The following is a 19,295-nucleotide window of genomic DNA, read 5'->3' as shown; positions in this document are numbered from 1 at the left end:
GAGTTGGAATACCAGCGCTGCCACTTTAAATCGCTGTGTGACCTTGGGCATGTTTATTACCTTCTCTGTGCCTCAGTTACATATGTAAAACGAGGATAACAAGAATATTTGTTTCAAACAGTTGTTGTGAGGGTTCAATGAGGAAGTATATGCAAAGGGCTTAGAAGAGAATTTAACCACACAATAGGCCAGGGTAAGTGTAAGTTACTAAAACCACACTGAGCAGTTACTATGCCCCCGGGCACGATGCTAAGTAACTTGAGATAAATTACCTCATTCATTCTAATAAAAACTCATTTCTACAATTAAGAAAACAAGTTCTGCAAGTTTAAGTGACTTGCCCAAGATCACAGAGTTCCAATCAGTAGAGCTGGAGTCAGAACCCCAAACTATACTCTTAACCCTTCTACTCTGAGATCAAGTTGACTGCATAAACCCAGACTCACACATCACAAGTAGGCTCATTACAGACTTTCCCTGTATGGGTTTCACTTGTTAGATTTTGCAACCACTGGGCTGACCTAAGGACCCATTAAGTTTGCTTCCACTGACTTCCCTCCCACACATAAATGCTCAAGTCCAGCTGTTCTGTCATATTTTTTCTATGTCTCATTTCCTGCCGTAGATCACAGCTTTGCTAAGTAGCAAGAAGTACAGGAAATAAATTGTCCACACGATATTAACTAATCAATAAACATCAGTTTCAGCCCAGAAGGACTGTAATTTATATCAGATCATTTATTTTCACTATGAAGTCCAACTAGAACTACACCAACCTAAACATATACATTCCATGGTAATACAACAAAAGTGATGTCTTAGTTACTCTCACTTTGACAGCCTCATTCCCACTTTTCTATTCCTGGTTTTTGTTTGTTGATTTTTAAAGTTTGCTTGGTTGTTTTTTGTTTTTTTTTGGGTTTTCTTGCTGAATAAACTTTCCGTCAAGCATTTTTCATGTTACTTTTCTTGACCCTACATTTATTTTCTCTTTCTGCTATTTAGGTTCAAACACACACACCCTCTCCCCCCACTCCCCGTTCCCAAGGAATGAAGGAGTTTTTAAAAAAGGAAGAAGGGTATCTGAATAAACGCTAATGCTAATAATAATAATAACTCTATGGGAAAAATTGCAAATAACACTTATTTTCCTTTAAAGCGAGAGAATAGATGTGAAAGCATTTTTAAAACTGAAAACTAACGGTGTTTGTTAATGCCGTCACACACCCATAACCATTCGGCATCATTTAGACTAAAATGAGTTAGTTTGTGTGACATTGTGCAGAACAAGGGCTGGCACCTCTTCAAAAGTAGGGTAGTCGAGTATGATCCATCGGTCAGCCTGTGGGGGCAGAGGAGGATTGTGGAAGGGGAAAGGAGGGGAATCAATGTCTGAAGACACTGATTCTACACCTGGAGGACTGTCCATACGCTGCCTTTTGCAAATGGAGGTGGGATAAACGAAATATGCCCACGAGCAAAGATAGAAAAAGTAAAAATCAGAAATTAACAACCATTTTTTAAAAAGTAGAGAAGGAACGCGTCAAGGATTTGACTGGGTGAGAGCAACCAGCTGCAAACTGAAAACTGATTCCCGCCCCTCCGGCTGCCCTGCTATGACATCCCCAGTTCTGCCCTGAGCTGTAATGCTGCATCACACAAGTCTCTCATTGTTGAATCTGCAGACGAGTGCCCTCAGCCTTCAGCCCTGCGTCTATGTGGGAACATCTGTTCCCATCATGGAGGTATGCTAACGTACTGGCTTAAAATGCCTTTACCTGAAAAGAGCGTGGTAACAGGCCAAGTGCCTAGTAATGGACGCTTTCCTGCTCATTTCCAGGACCAGCTTTTGAACAGCACACGGTAGAGGGAGCTAAGTCACACTCAGCATCTAACAACCACCTCTGTCAAGATGTTCTCCAGCATCCTGGCGTAACTCTTCTTTCCTGCCCTTTATACTGCATCGAAGAAACCAAGAGCCTGGTGAGGATTAAATGGCCATTGTCTTCTAACTCTGTACTGGATGTAGGAGTTCAGAACATGCCGCCCCAAAACATGCTACTTTGGCATATTGATTATTTTGAATTAAAGGTACTTGAGAAACAGCCAGTGCAAGAAGGACACTCTGACCCTCCTTTGTCCCCCTGAAAGCAGGAGGTAAATCTCCCATGTGAAAGGTACCCTCCCTGTACCAGGAGGGTAGAAGGCATCCTTATCACCAGAGACAGGGAATTGAGGGCCAAGAAGGCTGTATAAGCAAACCTTGTTACTCGTTTACCATCTTACTACCCCTAGCCTGAACCCCATTGTCTTGTCAGTGCCTCACAAATTTATTGTTTGTCTGAAAGGAATAAAAGCTTCCTGCTTTGACAACTTATTTGAGTCTCGTATCTTTGTGGGGCTCCCATACATACATACGATGTAATTAAACTTGTTTTTCTCCTGTTAATCTGTCTTTTTATTACCAGGGGGGTCTCAGCCAAGAACCTAGACTGATAGAGGGAAAATTATTTTTCTTCCCCTACAGGGACAGCAGAGGCTGAAAAGCAGAGATGTTAACCAAAAGCACATATCAGAGTCACCTGGGAAATCTGGCGACATATAATTGCCCAGATTTACCCCCCAAAATTCTAGGGTAGGGCCTGAGGATTAGAATGTGGAACAAGTTCCTCAGGTGGTCCCGATGTGCACATTGGATTAGGAACCACAGGCAGGTGAGTTGAGGCAGCCTTTGCTCCTCTTCTGGCTCCATTTTCGTGCTACCTTTGTCTATCCCCCACCACTCTAGGCCTTGGTGCACATTTCACCTCTTGCTCATCTGGCTACCCTTGGAAGACAGCTCAGGAGGGTGGTGAAACACACGGACTCTGAAGTCAGAACCAGCTTGGCCACTTACTAATTCTGAGACTTCAAACAAAGTGCTTCATTTCACTGAGCCGATTTCCACATTTGTCAAATGGGAGGTTATAATTAATAATTAAAATACCTACTTTGTAGGGTATGGTGAGGAATAAATCAGATCACGCATGAAAAATACTTAGCGCAGTGCCCGGCACATTATAAGCACACAACCTTTGGAGGCCGCTGTCATTATTATTTTCCTGATAACTATTATTGTTAATAATCCCAGAGCACTCATCTCGTTAGTGGATGTCAAGTCTCCTGGGTGACTCCAGGCATAGCAGGGCTTGGCTGACAATAGGATGCTTCTGCTCTTAACTCACAGTGAACTCAAGGACTGCTGCCGTGGGCAGCTGGTCTAAGCGGGCTTTTCAGCTCTGTTCCAGTCAAGTCAATACACCTTTACCGAGAACATACTGGGTACCAGGTATTGGGCCAAGTGTGAAAGGCCCTTTATGAGCTCACACACCAATGAGGGGGTCAGCGCACAAACAAAACCCTCCCGTGCAGGTAGTGATAGTAGCATGTAAAAAGGTACCCAGGTAGTGGTTTAAGCGAGATAAGAGGAGACTTCACACCAGCTCCCTTTTGTTGCATAAATAAAATTTCCTGGGTCCTTTAAGAATAAAGACAAGACATCTCTGTCAAATCTTTTCATTAAAACTTTGAAAAATGTCTTCATATAAGATCCTGGGTCTTATTTCTCTGACCTCCATTCAATTCCAAAAACTGTGTTTTCAAAAGCAAGGAATAAATTATGGATATATCTAATAGACTTTCAGAGCTAGAAGAGGTCTTAGGAATCATCTGTGCTAACACTCTTAGTACATAGATGAAAAAGCCAAGGTCCCAGTAAGTTAAGCATCTTGCCTAAGATCACAGATAGTTATCGGCCAAGCTGAGGTTATTACCCCAGTCTTTGGCTTCCAGTCCAGTCCTGTTGCACAACATTATTTAGTCCCACTGAAATCATAATGGGAAGCAGAATCATCTCCGGCAAAGAGCCTGCATTCATTCGTTCAACATTTATTGAACTCCTGTGACGTGCTCAGTACTGTACAAGCACTAGGAATAAAATGGTGAAAATGATGGAAATGGTGTCTGCTCTTGCAACAACTTACCAGTGGGAGAAACAAATTAAACAAATAAATGAAATAATTACTTCTTGCAGTAAAAGCTAAGCAGGAAATAAACAGAAAAGAGAAGGGCCAGCTTTAGGCAGAGTGGTCAAAGAAAGCCTCTCTGAGGAGGGGACCCTTGAGCTCAGGATGAGAAAGAGGCAGCCATGGTAAGAGCTGGGAAAAGCATGTTTCAGATCCAGGGATTGGTCAATGCAATGTAGTGATAGCATATAAAAAGGTACCCAGGTAGTAGGCACCTTTTCCATGAGGGGAAAGGGCACTTGGCATTCTAGAATCTTCCAGAAAGTCAGTATGACTGAAGCCTAGTGAATGAGGGGCAGAATGGCAGCATATGACATAATGAAGGAGCCAGATGATGCAAGACTTTGAAGGTCCTGGAAAGAGGTGTGGATTTTATCAAAAGTGTAAAGGCCATTCACGAAGAGGTTTTAAGCTGGGGAGTTCACTCTCAGCCTTGCTAGTCTGTGAAAAACAGAATCTATGACATTTCTTCTCAACAAAGTCGGCATGTCTTTTTTCTCATTTCTCTTCATGCAGAGGACGTAGGAGACACACAACATGGGAAAGGGCAGGCAAGAGCGAGAACACAGGGCTCTAGGTTTTCAGTCAAAGGTTCTTTCTTCCATGCCATGCTCTCTCGTTGAATTAAATGGGGGAAATATCCCATTAAAATTAATAGGATCTTTGGTTTGAATATTCCTTTACCACCCACATTTCTAGAATAAGAGTACTATTGGTCAGAATCTTGCCCTAGAAAGATGAATGGGGAGGCAGAAAGAGATGACGTGAGAAGAAACAGACTGTGAAAACCAATCTGTGTACCATGTTAGCAAACCCTTTATAGCTGATACAGTCTTCCTTGTTATGGGATAAGTTAAACTTATAGACTATTTTTGGAAGTGACAGTCAAAGGAGAAACAAACAGTGTATGAGGAGGAAATGGCATAAGAATTACCTTGTAAGGCAGCCCCCCAGTCCGCCTAGCCCAGGATTCTATTTTTGTCAGGAGTACCAAGAGATGCTTTATAAGAAGGTGTGGTTATCTTCATAATGTGAAAGGTTGAGTGAAGTGCTGGTATTCCAGGTCCGCCTGGACATCACTCTGTCGACAGGCCAAGGTGCCTACTGGTAGAGTGCACATATGTCCACATAAAGATGTACAAAGAGCCCCGACTAGACAGGCTGAGCTTACTTAACGCCTCATATGTGTGTGTGCTTATGTGGTCATGACCAAAAAAAAAGACAAACCTGGAAATACAATTGAGTCCCTAAGTGCCAAGTCAAGACTCTCCAAATAGATGTGTTTGCTTCTTTGTTGCTGTTTTTAGAATTTTCTCTCTTTAAAACCGGACTGGCCTCTAGTTCCCTGTTCCATCGTCCAAAGCTATTCATGCCAGTTATTATTTCAGTCTTTCTCCTTCTCCCTCTGAACAGGAAATTTGTGTGTTGTATCTGGATTAATTTCTGATTTTCCTCATAGCAAAAGATCTGGCTGCAGGCTCATATATCTTGAATCTGCATGATGGAAATGATAGCCTGTGAGCAACCTTGCACACTTTCTCCAGAGCTGGGCTGTGCCAATAGCATCTCATTGCCATGTCCTCACTCAGTGTGAGTCCCAGGGAAAACAGGAGTGATTGTTTGGCAAGGTGAGGACGTAGGAGCTTCGTGGACTCTGCAGGCCCGGTGATGCACACTCAGGGAGAGACAAGGCTTCATTTCCCACATTTCTTTCACACAAAGCATGATTATAGGGAAGTGCTTCCATATGGCCCATAGAAGATCCCAGCCAAAAACAGCTTCAGCTGGCTAGTTTCAGAGCAGTAACAGCCTTGAAGGCGCTGTAATGAAAATTAAGGATGGGAAGCACCGTTTCCACGCAGGCAGGAATCTCTGCGAACTTGAGCCTCAGCCCGAGCACATACACACACAACCTGATGACACGCCAGCGGCCTGCGGGACGCCCCCAGCTCTCACCGTGCTTCTTCACCCACGGCGGTCAGAATCTGTCTGTGCGCTCCAGGTGCCCTTTCTTTGTAGAAATTAATCAGAAAGATTCCATCTTTAGGGGCTCTTAACCTGGAATGTCCTAAACCAGCATCGGGGAACTGAGAGCCCCCTCAAAAAAATCAGAATGGCAAATTTGAGGCTTATGGGTACATATGCATTTTCCTGGAGAGAAAATCCATAACTTTCAATACACTCTCAAAAGGATCTCTAATCCAAAAACTAAAAATCAGTGAGAGAGAGAGATTATGAACTACCTCACCATGAGAGAGGAACTATGAAGTACAAACAGGTAGGCCAACACGGCCAACACAGCACTCCATCCCATCACTTCCCATTGCAGGGCCTCCTCGGCACCCTTCTCTAAAAAGACTGGTTTCTTGACCCAGTTTCACTCAGCTTCTACCCTGCTTCAATTAGAATTATCTCAGTTTCTAATATCTCTTGGACCCTGACAAGACAATGTCTTTTCTGATGAGATTTCCACACTTTTTACAGCCAACGCTAACTCTAGGCACTTCCCCAAGACCCGAGCTGGCTACTATTTTCCCGTTCAGTCCGCTCACCAGAAGCCATGGTGAATTAACTTCACAGCACAGTCTGGCTCCTCACTGTCTTCCCAGGGCTGAGGCTCTCCTCTAACTCTGGTTTCTCCTACAAGCACTCTTTTCTGACACTTTCGACAAGGTTTTCCTCCATGTCCATCAGTAGCTCTCTTAAAAACAATACCCAGATTGACCGATTGTTGATTTAGAAATCTGTTTATAACATCCACATTTACATTTAATGTACGTAAGAGGTACCCAAATGAGTAACATTTCTAATAAAAATACAGCTAGCATTTACTGAGCACTCTCTCAGTGCCAGATACTATTTGGAATGCTCGGCATGACTGGTTTATTTAATCCTGACAGTAACCTTACAAAGGCAGTACTATTGCTGTTCCCAGTTTTAAAAAGAGAAAACCAAGATACACATGGAAGTTAAAAATACTTACTCTGCTTATATAGCTGCTTAAACAGCTAGTAAGCAACAGACCCAGGATTTAAACCCAGGCAGTCTGACCCCAGACCCCAATATCCTAACCACTTCCCTATATTGCCTTTGATAATTAATTATGAGAGATGTTCCTTAACATCTCTGGTCCTTAGTTTCCTCATCTGTAAAACGGGTTTGACAATATCAAAACCACAATGAGAAATTTCTAGTAGAATTAAATGATATGATATGCCTGAAGAGAACTTAGGGAATTATAAAGCATTATATCAACACTGGTAATAACAAAATGGATGGAATGCTATACACTTGGTTTCCCAGCTCCTTAGAAGCCCAAGTGTCACATGCCACAGTTCTGGTCAATGAGGCAAATTCCCTGGGGAGGACTTCCCTTCCTAAATAAAGAACACAGTATCAAAAGAATACCTTTTTCACTACCTTCTTCTTTATCATCTGGGATGTGGATGTGGAGTCTGAATGTTCAATAGTGACTTTGCAACCGGAGATGAAAGCCACACTCTAAGGATGAGGAAGGAGAGAGAAAGGAGCTTGGTTCCTTAAAGACACAGTAAAACAGCTTTCCCAGCCTTGACTGTCTACTCAGACTTCTTGTTAAAAGAGATACATAAACTCCTATTCTTACGAATTGAGTTTTCTGTCATTTACAGTAGAATGCATTCCTCATTGATACACCACCATTCAAAGAGCTCTCTCATGAAGTCCACGGGTGGGAACCTACACAAAGTCATGGTTTCCAATCTCAGCTAGGCCCTTACAGCTACTCCTCTACCTTTTTACTGTCTTTGATGAGTTCTTTGTCCCCCTTTCCTCGATGGGAACACTCTCAAGTCTCTGAGAGCCCCACTCTTAGCAGCCAACTCTACCCCCTAATGAATAGAGTGAAAAAAAGCCAATAGGCTAGAACCCAGTTAATTTCTCACCATGTTCTCCAACTGTATCTGTATAGTTATCCAGCTCTTGACATGGTATGGGTATGGACCCTCCTCTTTTCCTGGGTAAATCCTTCCCTCTATACATTCTCACCTTCTATTCACTCCTCAACCCATTGCAGTCAGGCTTTGGTTTTAGCCTGAAACTCACTGAAACCACTCTTGCTAAGGTCACAAATGATCTTCAAATTGCCAAAGAGAAATTGTGGGGCCCTTACTCCAGTTGACCTTACAACTGCATTTAACATGGCTGACCATCACTTCCTTTTTGGAATTACTCGTTACTTTGGCTTCCATGATACTGCTCTTGCTGAGTTCTGCATTTACCCACCTGCTCTTTTCACTCCTCAGTGGAATTCCCTTAAACTGCTTCCCTAGCTAAATGTCTTGACTTCAGATGTTCCTCAGGATGCAATTCTTGGCTTCCTGATGTATTCTACATACTCATTTTGGGTAGACTCACCCAATTTATAATTAAATACTACCAAGAAGGGGATTTTGCCACCATAAACAATGGACTGGCATGTTTCAGATCAACCTTTCAACCACAAACAAAATATAATCAACATCTGTTTGAAGGCATCAGAAAGGTACCAAGGTATTGAATACTTAGAGGGCCAAAATTCTGGAGAGAAGGAAAATCCAGGGAGATGAGCTGTTACCTTTGATATGTGTCTCCTCTTCATGAATTTCTTACCCAAATCAACAGCAAGCATATTCACCTAACTGCTCAAACTGGAAAATTTGCATCATCTTGGCTTCTTCTTTTCCCTTATAGTCTTCATTCAAAGAATTATCAACTCTGCTGATTCTATCTCCTAAATATCTCTCCAATCTGTTCCTTCCTCTACCTCTCCTACCATGCTACCCTGGACCAAGGCCTCATTATTTCAAACACCCTTAAGTATTTAATAAAAGCTTCCCATTCAGACTCCTTGCTTCTAGGCTCACCTCACAGGTAATCCAGCCTCCTTATGCCGCCAGAATTATTTTAGTAAAACACAAACCTAACCGTGTCACTCCACTGCTTCATTTGCTTTAATGACTTCACTTAACCTGAAACGTGAAGCACAGCAATGATGGCCTTTATGGTCGCCTCCTGAATGCCATTCTGTCTTATCTTCCACCCCATCCAATGTGCACTCAGGCATGAGCAATATATTAGTAGTTCCTCAAGAAAGCCCAGGCTTTCCTCTAGTGTCACGCCATGAACTTCGTGTTTCCTCTGCCTGGAGAACCATCCTCACCCTCTGCCCCTGGTATAATGTTCTTCCCATTGGAAGGAATAAGTAAGATCCCTATTTCATAAGTTACATCCAAATAAATTCAAATGAATACAAGATTTTAAAGTAGGAACACAAAACCATAAAAGTACTGGCAGAACACATACATGAATAATTTTTTCCCTTTATGGCAGGGGTCAGCAAACCACAACCTGAGGGTCAAATTCATCCTGCAGCCTATTTTTGCAAGCAAAGTTTTCATTGGAACACAGCTATGCCCATTTGTTTATGAGTTGTCTGTGGGTGCCTTTGCTACAGCAGCGCTGAGTAGTTGAGACAGAGACCATATGCCCCGCAAAGCCCTAACGTGTTTATTATCCGGCCTTTATAGAAAAAGTTTACTGAGCCCCAAATTAAAGGATTTTTTAAAAGGCAGATATTACTGAAATGAAAAGATGGAAATTTCTGAATATATAAAACTTAGAAACTATTGATTCTACAAACATCAATGATATTGAAAATCAAATGACAAACCAAGAACAGTATTTGAAATAGGTGTAACAAATGGTTAGTATTCATGATATAGTGAAAGCTCACAATAGTGAGGAAATGATCAACATCCAAATAGAAAATGAGTAAATGACTTCAGTAGCTAATTGAAAGATGAAAAAGTAAAAATGGGCAATAAATACATGATAATATTTCCTACCTTGTTAGCAATCAAAGGGAGGCAAACAAAAGAAATTGTTACTCATGGTTTACCTAAAAAATTAGCAAATATTAAAAAAAATAGTCATTCTCTGTAATGGCAAAGGTTCAAAGAAACAGGTAGTCTTAGAAGAGGGAATGGGAACAAAAATTTGATATACACAATTTGACTTTTAGAAAACCGGTCAAAAGTTCTTTCCAACTAAAAAGCTTAGCATTAGGAAAACGTTATTCCAGTCACAGACGGTCTAGACCACATGTTTCATGGTAACATTGTGTTGGGTTTAAAACCTACTTTTTTCAGGAGAAACGTGTGACTTCGATTGTCCCCGCACGAGCCTGCAGGTGGAGCCGTCGCCAGCACAGACACCACAGTTGTCCTCCTTGGCGTTACTTCCCAGCTGCCGGTTGCAGCCCACTGCCTGTGGACAGAAGCGTGGCGGTCAGGGGTGAGGGGGAACACAGGGAGGAGGAACTCTACGTCACGAACCATATTTATGGCGTTACCCTTCTTAGATTTATGAGTTGGCTTTCTTTTATGAGAACATAGTTGTCAAAATATGAATAATATAAAGCTTAAAGTATACTGTCATTTATATGATTCTTATGCAAGGACCAAATAATTAAAAGAGAAGAGCTGAAGCTACCCCTCCACACTCCCACTCTTAGTCTTTTATCTGTTACTTTTACGTATATAAATGAATGGAACAGATAATGTTTCCTCTCTACTCTCTCCCTACTTCTTCCCTCGCTTCCTGCCCTGCAGTACTCCTATTCTCTCATTTCCTCCCCAACACGACCACTCTCCTGAAGTCCACGTATATCCTTCTGGTGCATAGTTTTACTTGAAATATTTTTTTTCTCTGTTTTTATCTTGATCTCCACATACCTATATCTCAACACCTGTATACCCATATCTCTCTATATTCCATATCTGCATCATTATTCCTTCTCTTTATCCTTATCTATACCCATACCTACATATCTCTACCTCTATGTCATTGTATCTATATATTTATGTTTATAAACAATTCTGAAATGTAAGAAAGGAATTAATGAGAGAGATGTCTCATATAGAATATGCTTATATTGCTATCTTTCAGTCTCTTGTGGGTTACTACTTTTACGAGTTACGTGTGCGCGTGTGTATTTGCTAGATTATGAGCTTCCTTATATGAAAAAAGGGCTATGTCTTATATTTCTTTTTATTTCACAAATATGTCTTTTACATAATGTGTGCCCAATAAAATTAACTAATGTGATAGTTTATATCTCTACCTCCCATGCTCATTCACTGTATTTGTATTCATATACCTGGTGTTCAAGTGCAAGGACTTTGGAAGCAGACAGCGCACTTATAAAACCTGACCTGCCCTACCACCCCTTTCAAGCTGCAGGATGTTGAACAATCCAAACTCTCAGGGACTCATTTTTCTCAAGAGTAAAATAGAAATAATAAGACATACTTCACATAGGGGTTTAGTGAGGATTAAATGAGAAAATAGACGTAAAACTCTTAGTATAGTGATTAAAACATTATAAAGGGCTCAATAAAGGAGGTTCCATTTTCTTATCTCGCTCTGTCTTTCATGTTGTTTTGATTCCTGGGTAGATCCCCTATGCTTCAGCTTGGGGAGTTGCTGAATCAGACTCTATGTCCAAGGTGTTGAAGAGAAAATAAAACTGGAGGAAGTTGAAACCACATCTACATACTATTTTTTCCAAAATGTTGGTGTTGAAGGGAAGGAGAAAGATTAAATGAAAGTTTCAGGGAAAGGTAGGGAGAGTTTCAAGAAAGTTTAAGGAAAAGCCTGTGATTAGAGATATTTTCAAATTCACAAAGGGCTGTCATGAGGAAAGGGTTTACGTTTGTTCGGTATATTTCCAAATATTTAAAGCTACAGGTTTAAGCATAATTTAGTTCAATATGAGAAAGTTTGAAAAGTCAGAGTTATCCAACAATAAGTATTCAACCATGGGCTAGATCAGAAACATCCTGGAGGGAAAACTGGAGAGGGGATTAAATTATTTGATGAGTAGCTGAATCCGACGGCTTTTGAGATCCTTTCATCCCGATTATATGATTTTAAAAGAGAGTAATAAAATACTAACAATAATAGTTAACTTTTATTGAATGCTTGCCTGGCATTATGCCAAGGACTTTAGAAAAATTATTTCATTTAATCTTCACAGCAACTTTATGATATAGTTGATACCTTTATCTCTATTTTACAAATAAGGCATCTGACTGTTCCTGAGGTTAAATGACTCCCCAACGTTACACAGCTATTATACAGTGTCAGTAATGGTTTTAAACCCCAGGTCATCTGACATTGGAATCTTAACACTATGCTACACCTTCCTCACCTTTAGTATCAGCAGATGGACAATAAAGAACGCAGTTACATAGGCCATTATATTAATATTTACAAGTACATATGGAACAACTTAAGAGTGATTGATTTTGGAAACACACTTGCATGGTTGGGATTCAATCCATGGGTAACTTGTGTTCATGCAACTTTCTCCAAGGGGAGTAATTCTACCGTTAAATTATAGAAACGCTGTTCCTGGGCCAAGCTCTGTCCTCACACATTCATGTCCCTGAGCACTCTGCATTTCATGAGAATGAGAATCACCCTCTATTTGGTCATCCAGGAAGGGTGCGGGGTTGAGGAGCTAGGATGGGCTTGTTTTGAAGAGTATTTAGGGCCTTGCAAGATCCTGGGCAATCAAATACCTCCCTGAGCACTTATATTTGTTTCATAATTTTTTTAAAGTTACAGTTCATCCAAATCTTACAGCCAAAAAAGGCATGTGAAAACACCACAGAAAAATAATATCTGAAAAGAAGGTCTGGTTGCCTTGTGATTCAGATGGTATAAGCCAGAACTGCCCTTGAAATTGAGAGACTACTGAATTTTGGCTCTCAGATCTCATCACAATCAACAATAAGCAACTTGAAAAAATTTCTTGCAGTGTTTTCAACTTCTGTGACATCTCCTGCAGTCAAGATCTCTAATTGTGATGATCTAAAAACCACTAATTGATAATTGTATCAATGAAATTTATTAACTTCTATTAAATAACCAATTTCTATAGAGCCAGGCACTACAGAGTATAAATTAATAAGCCAAGATTCATATCCTACAGTGTAGTTAACAAGACAAATTACACAAGATAGGGGATAACACAAACAAACATTTAAAATATATAAGCAGTGCATTTAGGAATAAATACTCATATATAAATCATCACTTCAGCTAAGGATTATTTCACAGTTCTTCCATATGGTTTCCTAATCAGCTAAAACAAGATAGTGTTTAAATGAGTGGCATTACTCCATATTAAGCGCAACACGAATTTTCCAGATAAATCAAATTTAATCCTTCAAGAACCAAACAACTTTTTGAGTCAACCTCTGTTTGAGATCTCTGAAAACTGTGTTCTACCTTAGAAAAAATCCTAACATTCTTGCCTTAAAAATCAGAGTATATGGAGCTGTGGTAGTCATTAGGGACATTCATAAAGTTGAGCTGCTCCTTTCAGCCCATGGGAAGACTATACTTCTCCTCCCTCTCACAAGTTAAGTGTGGTCACTGACTATCTTTGGCCAATGAAATATGAGTCTAAGTGTCTGTGTCACTTCTGTAAGAAGCTTTAAGGGTCATCCTGTGAGTCACACGTTCCCCCCTCACTACTGTAGTTATTACGCAAAACACGTGTTCAAATAAAGCCTCCCTCAGTCTCCCTCTGAGACATTCAAAGAGCAGAGACCCTTGCTGACCTATGTTGGACAAGTGGCATTAGGTAGAAGTAATATTTAATTGTTTTAAGCCACTGAGCTTTGGGAGATGTTGGTTACTGCAGGAAAACCTAGCCTGCATTATACAGTAGTACAATTTCACCATTAATGGATAAAGCAGGGTCATTAACAGCAAGCAAGATGTTGTTCTAAATTGGACATTTCACATTAAAATCCAGACTTCTGGCTTCTGTTGACAAATAAAAACTCTGACATGTTTATACATAGTTGCCCCCTTCACGACAGGCATGTATGTGTTCTCCAGGTCATGAGAGCTCTCATCACTCACCACAACTACACCTGAGCAGCCGCCCTCCCCGAGAGGTGTGTAGATACTTGAGTTTCGACCTCTATACTAAGCTCTCTACGCATGACTCAACTACTGGACAGGCTGTCCTTTACCAGAACCACATCTTATTTCCAGTTACAAACTTCAGCTACATGTGTAGCAACACAAAAAGTATGAGAGCACCATCAGTAAACTGCAAGCGTTAAGAAAACAGATTCCAGAATTAGGTTGCCTGGACTCAAATTCCAGCTCTAGCATTTTCTAGCTCTGCAACCTGGGCAAATTACTTAGCTTCCTCCAATTCCAGTTTCCTTATAAGCAAAGTGGGGATAACGCCTGTACCTACTTCATAGTGTCTGATGAGCTAACAAAGTGCTGAGACAATGTCTGACACCTGGCAAGCACCCAGTAAGCACTAGTTGATATTATTTTTACTACAAACACAAAGTGGTTTCCTCATGTACCCAGCCATCAGGGAAGTCAGTGAACATGAATGATAAGTCACACTTGTTCTGTGGACCTGGTTCCACCCAGGTTCTGTTTCTGATAAAAATCAGACCTCCAAAGAACAAGCAAATTTCCCCCAGTGAGTGCAGTTGTCTCATGCTGCCTGCTGTGCTCAAGCTCTTGGAAAGTTGTTCCCAGGAGCACTGTGACAGGTTCATTTAAATAAGCAAACTGTAAACATACTTGCAAAAATTATCTGTAGTCTGTCCCAAGTAAACATCAGGGCTCAGTTCACTGATCCCAAGGCAAGCAGTGAGAATCACACAGTTTACTTTCTCTCACCCTAAGGACTGCTGATGGCCACAGCCACACTGTAGTGAAAGGGAATTTACGTGACATTATCTTGTTGAAGGCAGGATACTGAATTCAGCTGAGAAGTGTCTGAGTCACTTCTGAGGAAGTGCATACAATCCTTTTTACCTGAATCGCCTTGCCAAAAGAGCACTTAGCTTTCAGCAACCAGGGGATCACCTGTTACTGCCCAAAGAATCTGCTCACCCATTAGAATGACAAAAACATGATAGGCAGCACACAAAATGAACTAATTCAGCATTGAAAACCACCTTTATCCTGCAAGCCCCTTCAAACCTTGGAAACTACTGGAGCAAACTATGCACCTTAGACAATGACTAAGACGAGGGGGTCAGTGTGGTCAGCGAGCACAAGGAGAAGCCAGAGAAAGGGAACCAGCGTTGCCTGCAAGCCTCCTGTGTGACAGTTAACTGTGCTGGGCTTGTGCAATGTTGTTCGTGAAAGAAGGAATTTAATATAGGACCTACAAGGAGGATAATCTCTCCCTTTTACATACCAAGGCTCAGAGATGGCAAGCAGCCATAGGAAACTAATATATCTTGCCACCAACCAGTATCTACTCCAACCATGTCACTGAGACTGCTCAAGCTAGGTCACCAGTGATGTTTGTTTGGTCTAAATGAAGCAGGCATATTTCAGTTCTTATCCCTCTTGACTTCTCTGAAGTATTTGATACCGCTAACTTTCCTTCTTAAACCCTCGTCCTCCTATATCTTGTTTTTTCCCAGTTTTCTATTATACAGAATACTAGTCTATTCAGTCCCCATGGTGGGCACCTCTTCCAAAGCTTGTCCCTTAAATGAGAGGGCCGGGACTCTGTCCTTGGAAATCTGCTCTTCTTATTCCATCCCCAAGGACATACATTAGCTGTAACCAGTGACAACTGGTTGGTGACAACCCCCAGATCTATGTTTCTAGTCTAGAATTCTCTCATAAGCTCTAAATTCATATGTTAACTTGGATATCCACAGGTACACCAGGCTCATCATCTTTTCCCCATACACTTGGTCCTCACTCAACATTTTCTGTCTTGGTGAATGGCCTCATCGTTTACTTAGCCATCATGTCAGAAATCCAGACATCAGCCTAAACTTCTCTCTCTCACTTCCCATATCCAATCAAACATCCAGTCCTAAAATATCTACTTCTTTAATCTCCATAATTTGTCTCCCCTTCTTCATTCATCCTACCTCTGCCTTACTCTAAGTTCTTGTTACCCCACACTTGACCTTCTGTTGGTTGCCCAGACGCTATCCTCTCCAAACAACCTGCCATGTTGCCACTCGAGTGACCTTTCTAAAGACAATCCCAACTGAGCTATTCCTTATAAAATTCTTGAATGGCTCCTCTTATAACTTGCAGAATATGTCAGTGATTGGTTTCCACCTACACCTGGAGCCTCAACTGCTAGCATTATCTCACAGGTGTTTTTCACCTCAACTCTACAGAATGAGTCGTACATCCTTAAACACACCTACTGTTACATCTCTTCACTAGTGCTATTCCTCCTGCTTGTGATTCCTTTCCTCATCTCAGTTTATGTAACTCTTACTCAAATTTTCAAAACCTCAAAGTCAAAACATTACCTTGTCCAGAGTGTTCTTCTTCAGCCTAGACTAAATTGCTTTCAATAACAATTCTTTTTAATTATAAAAGCAATACATGCTTATTGTCAAAAACCCAGTAAACAAAAAAACATAATTCCATTGACAAATGACAGCTATTATTATCATTTAGCAGAAGAGCCCAAAAGTGAACTGGTGGTTATAAAGGGAAACCATTGACAGCATATGAAATAGAAGAATGAAGCAGTAAGCTCTGACCTTTGAGAAGGTTAGTCAACAGCAAGTACCAAATAAGACAGTTCAAGAGTAGGAGAGAAAGGAAGAGAGATTAGCGAGGCTGCTAAGAGAGACTGGCTAGTCTAGTCTTGGGGTAAAAAGGTGAAGGTGAGAGGGAAAATAAGAGTAAAATGTGAGAGATTTGATAGAGGTCCAAGGACACAGAGGACATGTGAGCAAAAACACTCAGTGACCACAATATGAATTCAGGAAGGTAACATCGAGAATTGTGTTGCCATAAACAGAAATGAATAGAAATAGCAGTTAGAAGAACTACCTGATCTAGGAAGAACAATACTAGTTTATCTGGGAGGAGGGGGACATGCTGAATTGGAGGAATCTGTGGAATCTCCCAGAATGGACATCAAGCTTGAGCTAGAAAATTCAAGATTGGAGGTTGAGAGAGAAACGAAAGAGGCCAAGGTATCTGAATAGCCTCTGAATTTATAAGTAGATAAGACTCATTTGTTTAATTAGTTTTTACTGAGGACCCTCTATGGGGCCAGACATTGTGGAAGTTCTGGGGTACGGCAGTGAGCAACACACATATGATTCCTATCTTCAAAGAACTTACATTCTGCTGTGGGAGACTGTCATAATCAAATAATCACACAAATAAATATGTAATTATAAAATATTATAACTACAATTAAAAGGTATTATAATAGAACCAGGAGAACTAATTTAGGTAACCACAGAAGGCCTCTTAAGAAAGTGATATTCAGCTGATACCATAGAGACGAGTAACAGCAGCCAGCAGCATAATTAGAAGGCAGTAAGGGGCCGCCCCGTGGCTTAGCGGTTAAGTGCACGCACTCCGCTGCTGGCGACCCGGGTTCGGATCCCGGGCACGCACCGACACACCGCTTCTCCGGCCATGCTGAGGCTGCGTCCCACATACAGCAACTAGAAGGATGTGCAGCTATGACATACAACTATCTACTGGGGCTTTGGGGGGAAAAAAATAAATAAATAAAATCTTTAAAAAAAAAAAAAAGAAGGCAGTAAGGAACAGCATGTACAAGGGCTTTCTGGCATTTTGGCAGAATTGTAAAAGCAGCACAAAAGGGAGAAGAATAGAATCTCTGAGCTAGAGGATATGTCAATAGAAACTTCCCAAACAGAAAAGCAAAGAGAAAAAAGACTGAAAAAAAAAAAAAAGAACAGAACATCCAAGAACTGTGGGACAAATACAAAATGTGTAACATATGTGTAATGGGAATATCAGAAAGAGAGAAAGGAACAGAAGAAATATTTGAAACAATAATGACTGAGAATTTCCCCCAAATTAATATCAGACACAAAACCACAGGTCCAGGAGCTCAAAGAACACAAGCAAGATAAATGCCAAAAAAACTACACTTAGGCATATCATATTCAAACTGCAGAAAATCAAAGATAAAGAAAAAATCTTGAAAGAAGCCAGAGGAATAAAACATCTTACCTATAGAGGAGCATAGGTAAGAATCACATCTGACTTCTCCTTAGAAACCATGCAAGCAAGAAGAGAGTAGACGGAAATATTTAAAGTGTTGAGAGAAAGAAAACAACCTAGAATTCTGTACCCTGTGAAGTTATCCTTCAAAAGTAAAGGAAAAATAAAGACTTTCTCAGGCAAACAAAAATTGAGGGAATTTGTTGCTAGTAGACCTAGTTCTTCAGAGAGTAGGAAAATGATATAGGTCAGAAACTCAGATCTATATAAAGAAAGGAAGAGTACCGAAGAATGAATAAATGAAGGTAAAATAAAAACTTTTAGTTTTCTTATTACTAATTGATCTAAAACATAATAGTTTATTCACAATAATAATAGCAATGTGTTCAACTATGTATGCTTATATATGTACATATGTGTGCATGTATATATATATGTGTGTGTATATATATATGTGTGTATATATATATACACATGCTTACATATAAGTGAAATGAATGATTGAAAGAACATAAGAGATGCAGGGAAGAATTAAGATTTTTTACTATTACTTTGTCATGGGTATTTTCTCTATATTCATGAAGCGGTATAGTGTTATCTGAAAGTGAACTTGGATGAGTTGTAAATGTATATTACAAACTATAGGGCAACTACTTAAAAAAAAGCAAAAAAAAGAAGTATAACTGATATACTAAGTAAGGAGAGAAAATGGAATCATATAAAATGTTTAAAATCACAAACAGCAGAAAAAGAGTGAATAAAAATAGGAATATAGAACAAGAGTAACAAATAGAAAACAGTAATGAATACAGTAGATATTAACCCAACTATATCAACAATCACTTTAAACATCACTGGTCTAAATGTACCAATTAAAAGCAGAGATTGTCCGAGTAGATTAAAAAAACAAGATCCAACTATCTGTTGTCTACAAGAAACCCAATTTAAATATAAAGACACATATAGATTAAAAGAAAAAGGATGGAGAAAGATATAGCATACTAACATTAATCAAGATAAAGCAGGAGCAGGTATATTAGTTTCAGACAGAGCAGACCTTAGAGCAAGGGACGTTATCAGATTTAAGAGGGGCATTTATGCAATGATAAAGGGCCAACACTACAAGAAGACGTAACAACGCTCAATGTGTATGCTCCTCACAATAGAATGTCAAAATAC

At 40.3% G+C, this 19,295-nt stretch overlaps 1 protein-coding gene across 1 annotated transcript in view; it reads right to left on the bottom strand.

Moving 5' to 3' along the window:
• Positions 1 to 19,295, bottom strand: part of LOC131406510 (endophilin-A3) — a 536,830-nt gene that overhangs the window by 200,860 nt on the left and 316,675 nt on the right. Inside the window, exon 14 of the mRNA XM_058542566.1 lies at positions 10,223 to 10,349. Coding sequence (XP_058398549.1) covers positions 10,223 to 10,349 — 127 coding nt within the window. The remainder of the gene's footprint in view (positions 1 to 10,222; positions 10,350 to 19,295) is intronic.

This window comes from Diceros bicornis, chromosome 5, assembly GCF_020826845.1.
Source record: "Diceros bicornis minor isolate mBicDic1 chromosome 5, mDicBic1.mat.cur, whole genome shotgun sequence".
In the NCBI taxonomy this organism is placed as follows: Eukaryota; Metazoa; Chordata; class Mammalia; order Perissodactyla; family Rhinocerotidae; genus Diceros; species Diceros bicornis.
The sequence above is the reverse complement of the archived record's forward strand: the minus strand, read 5'-3'. Positions and strand labels throughout refer to the sequence as shown.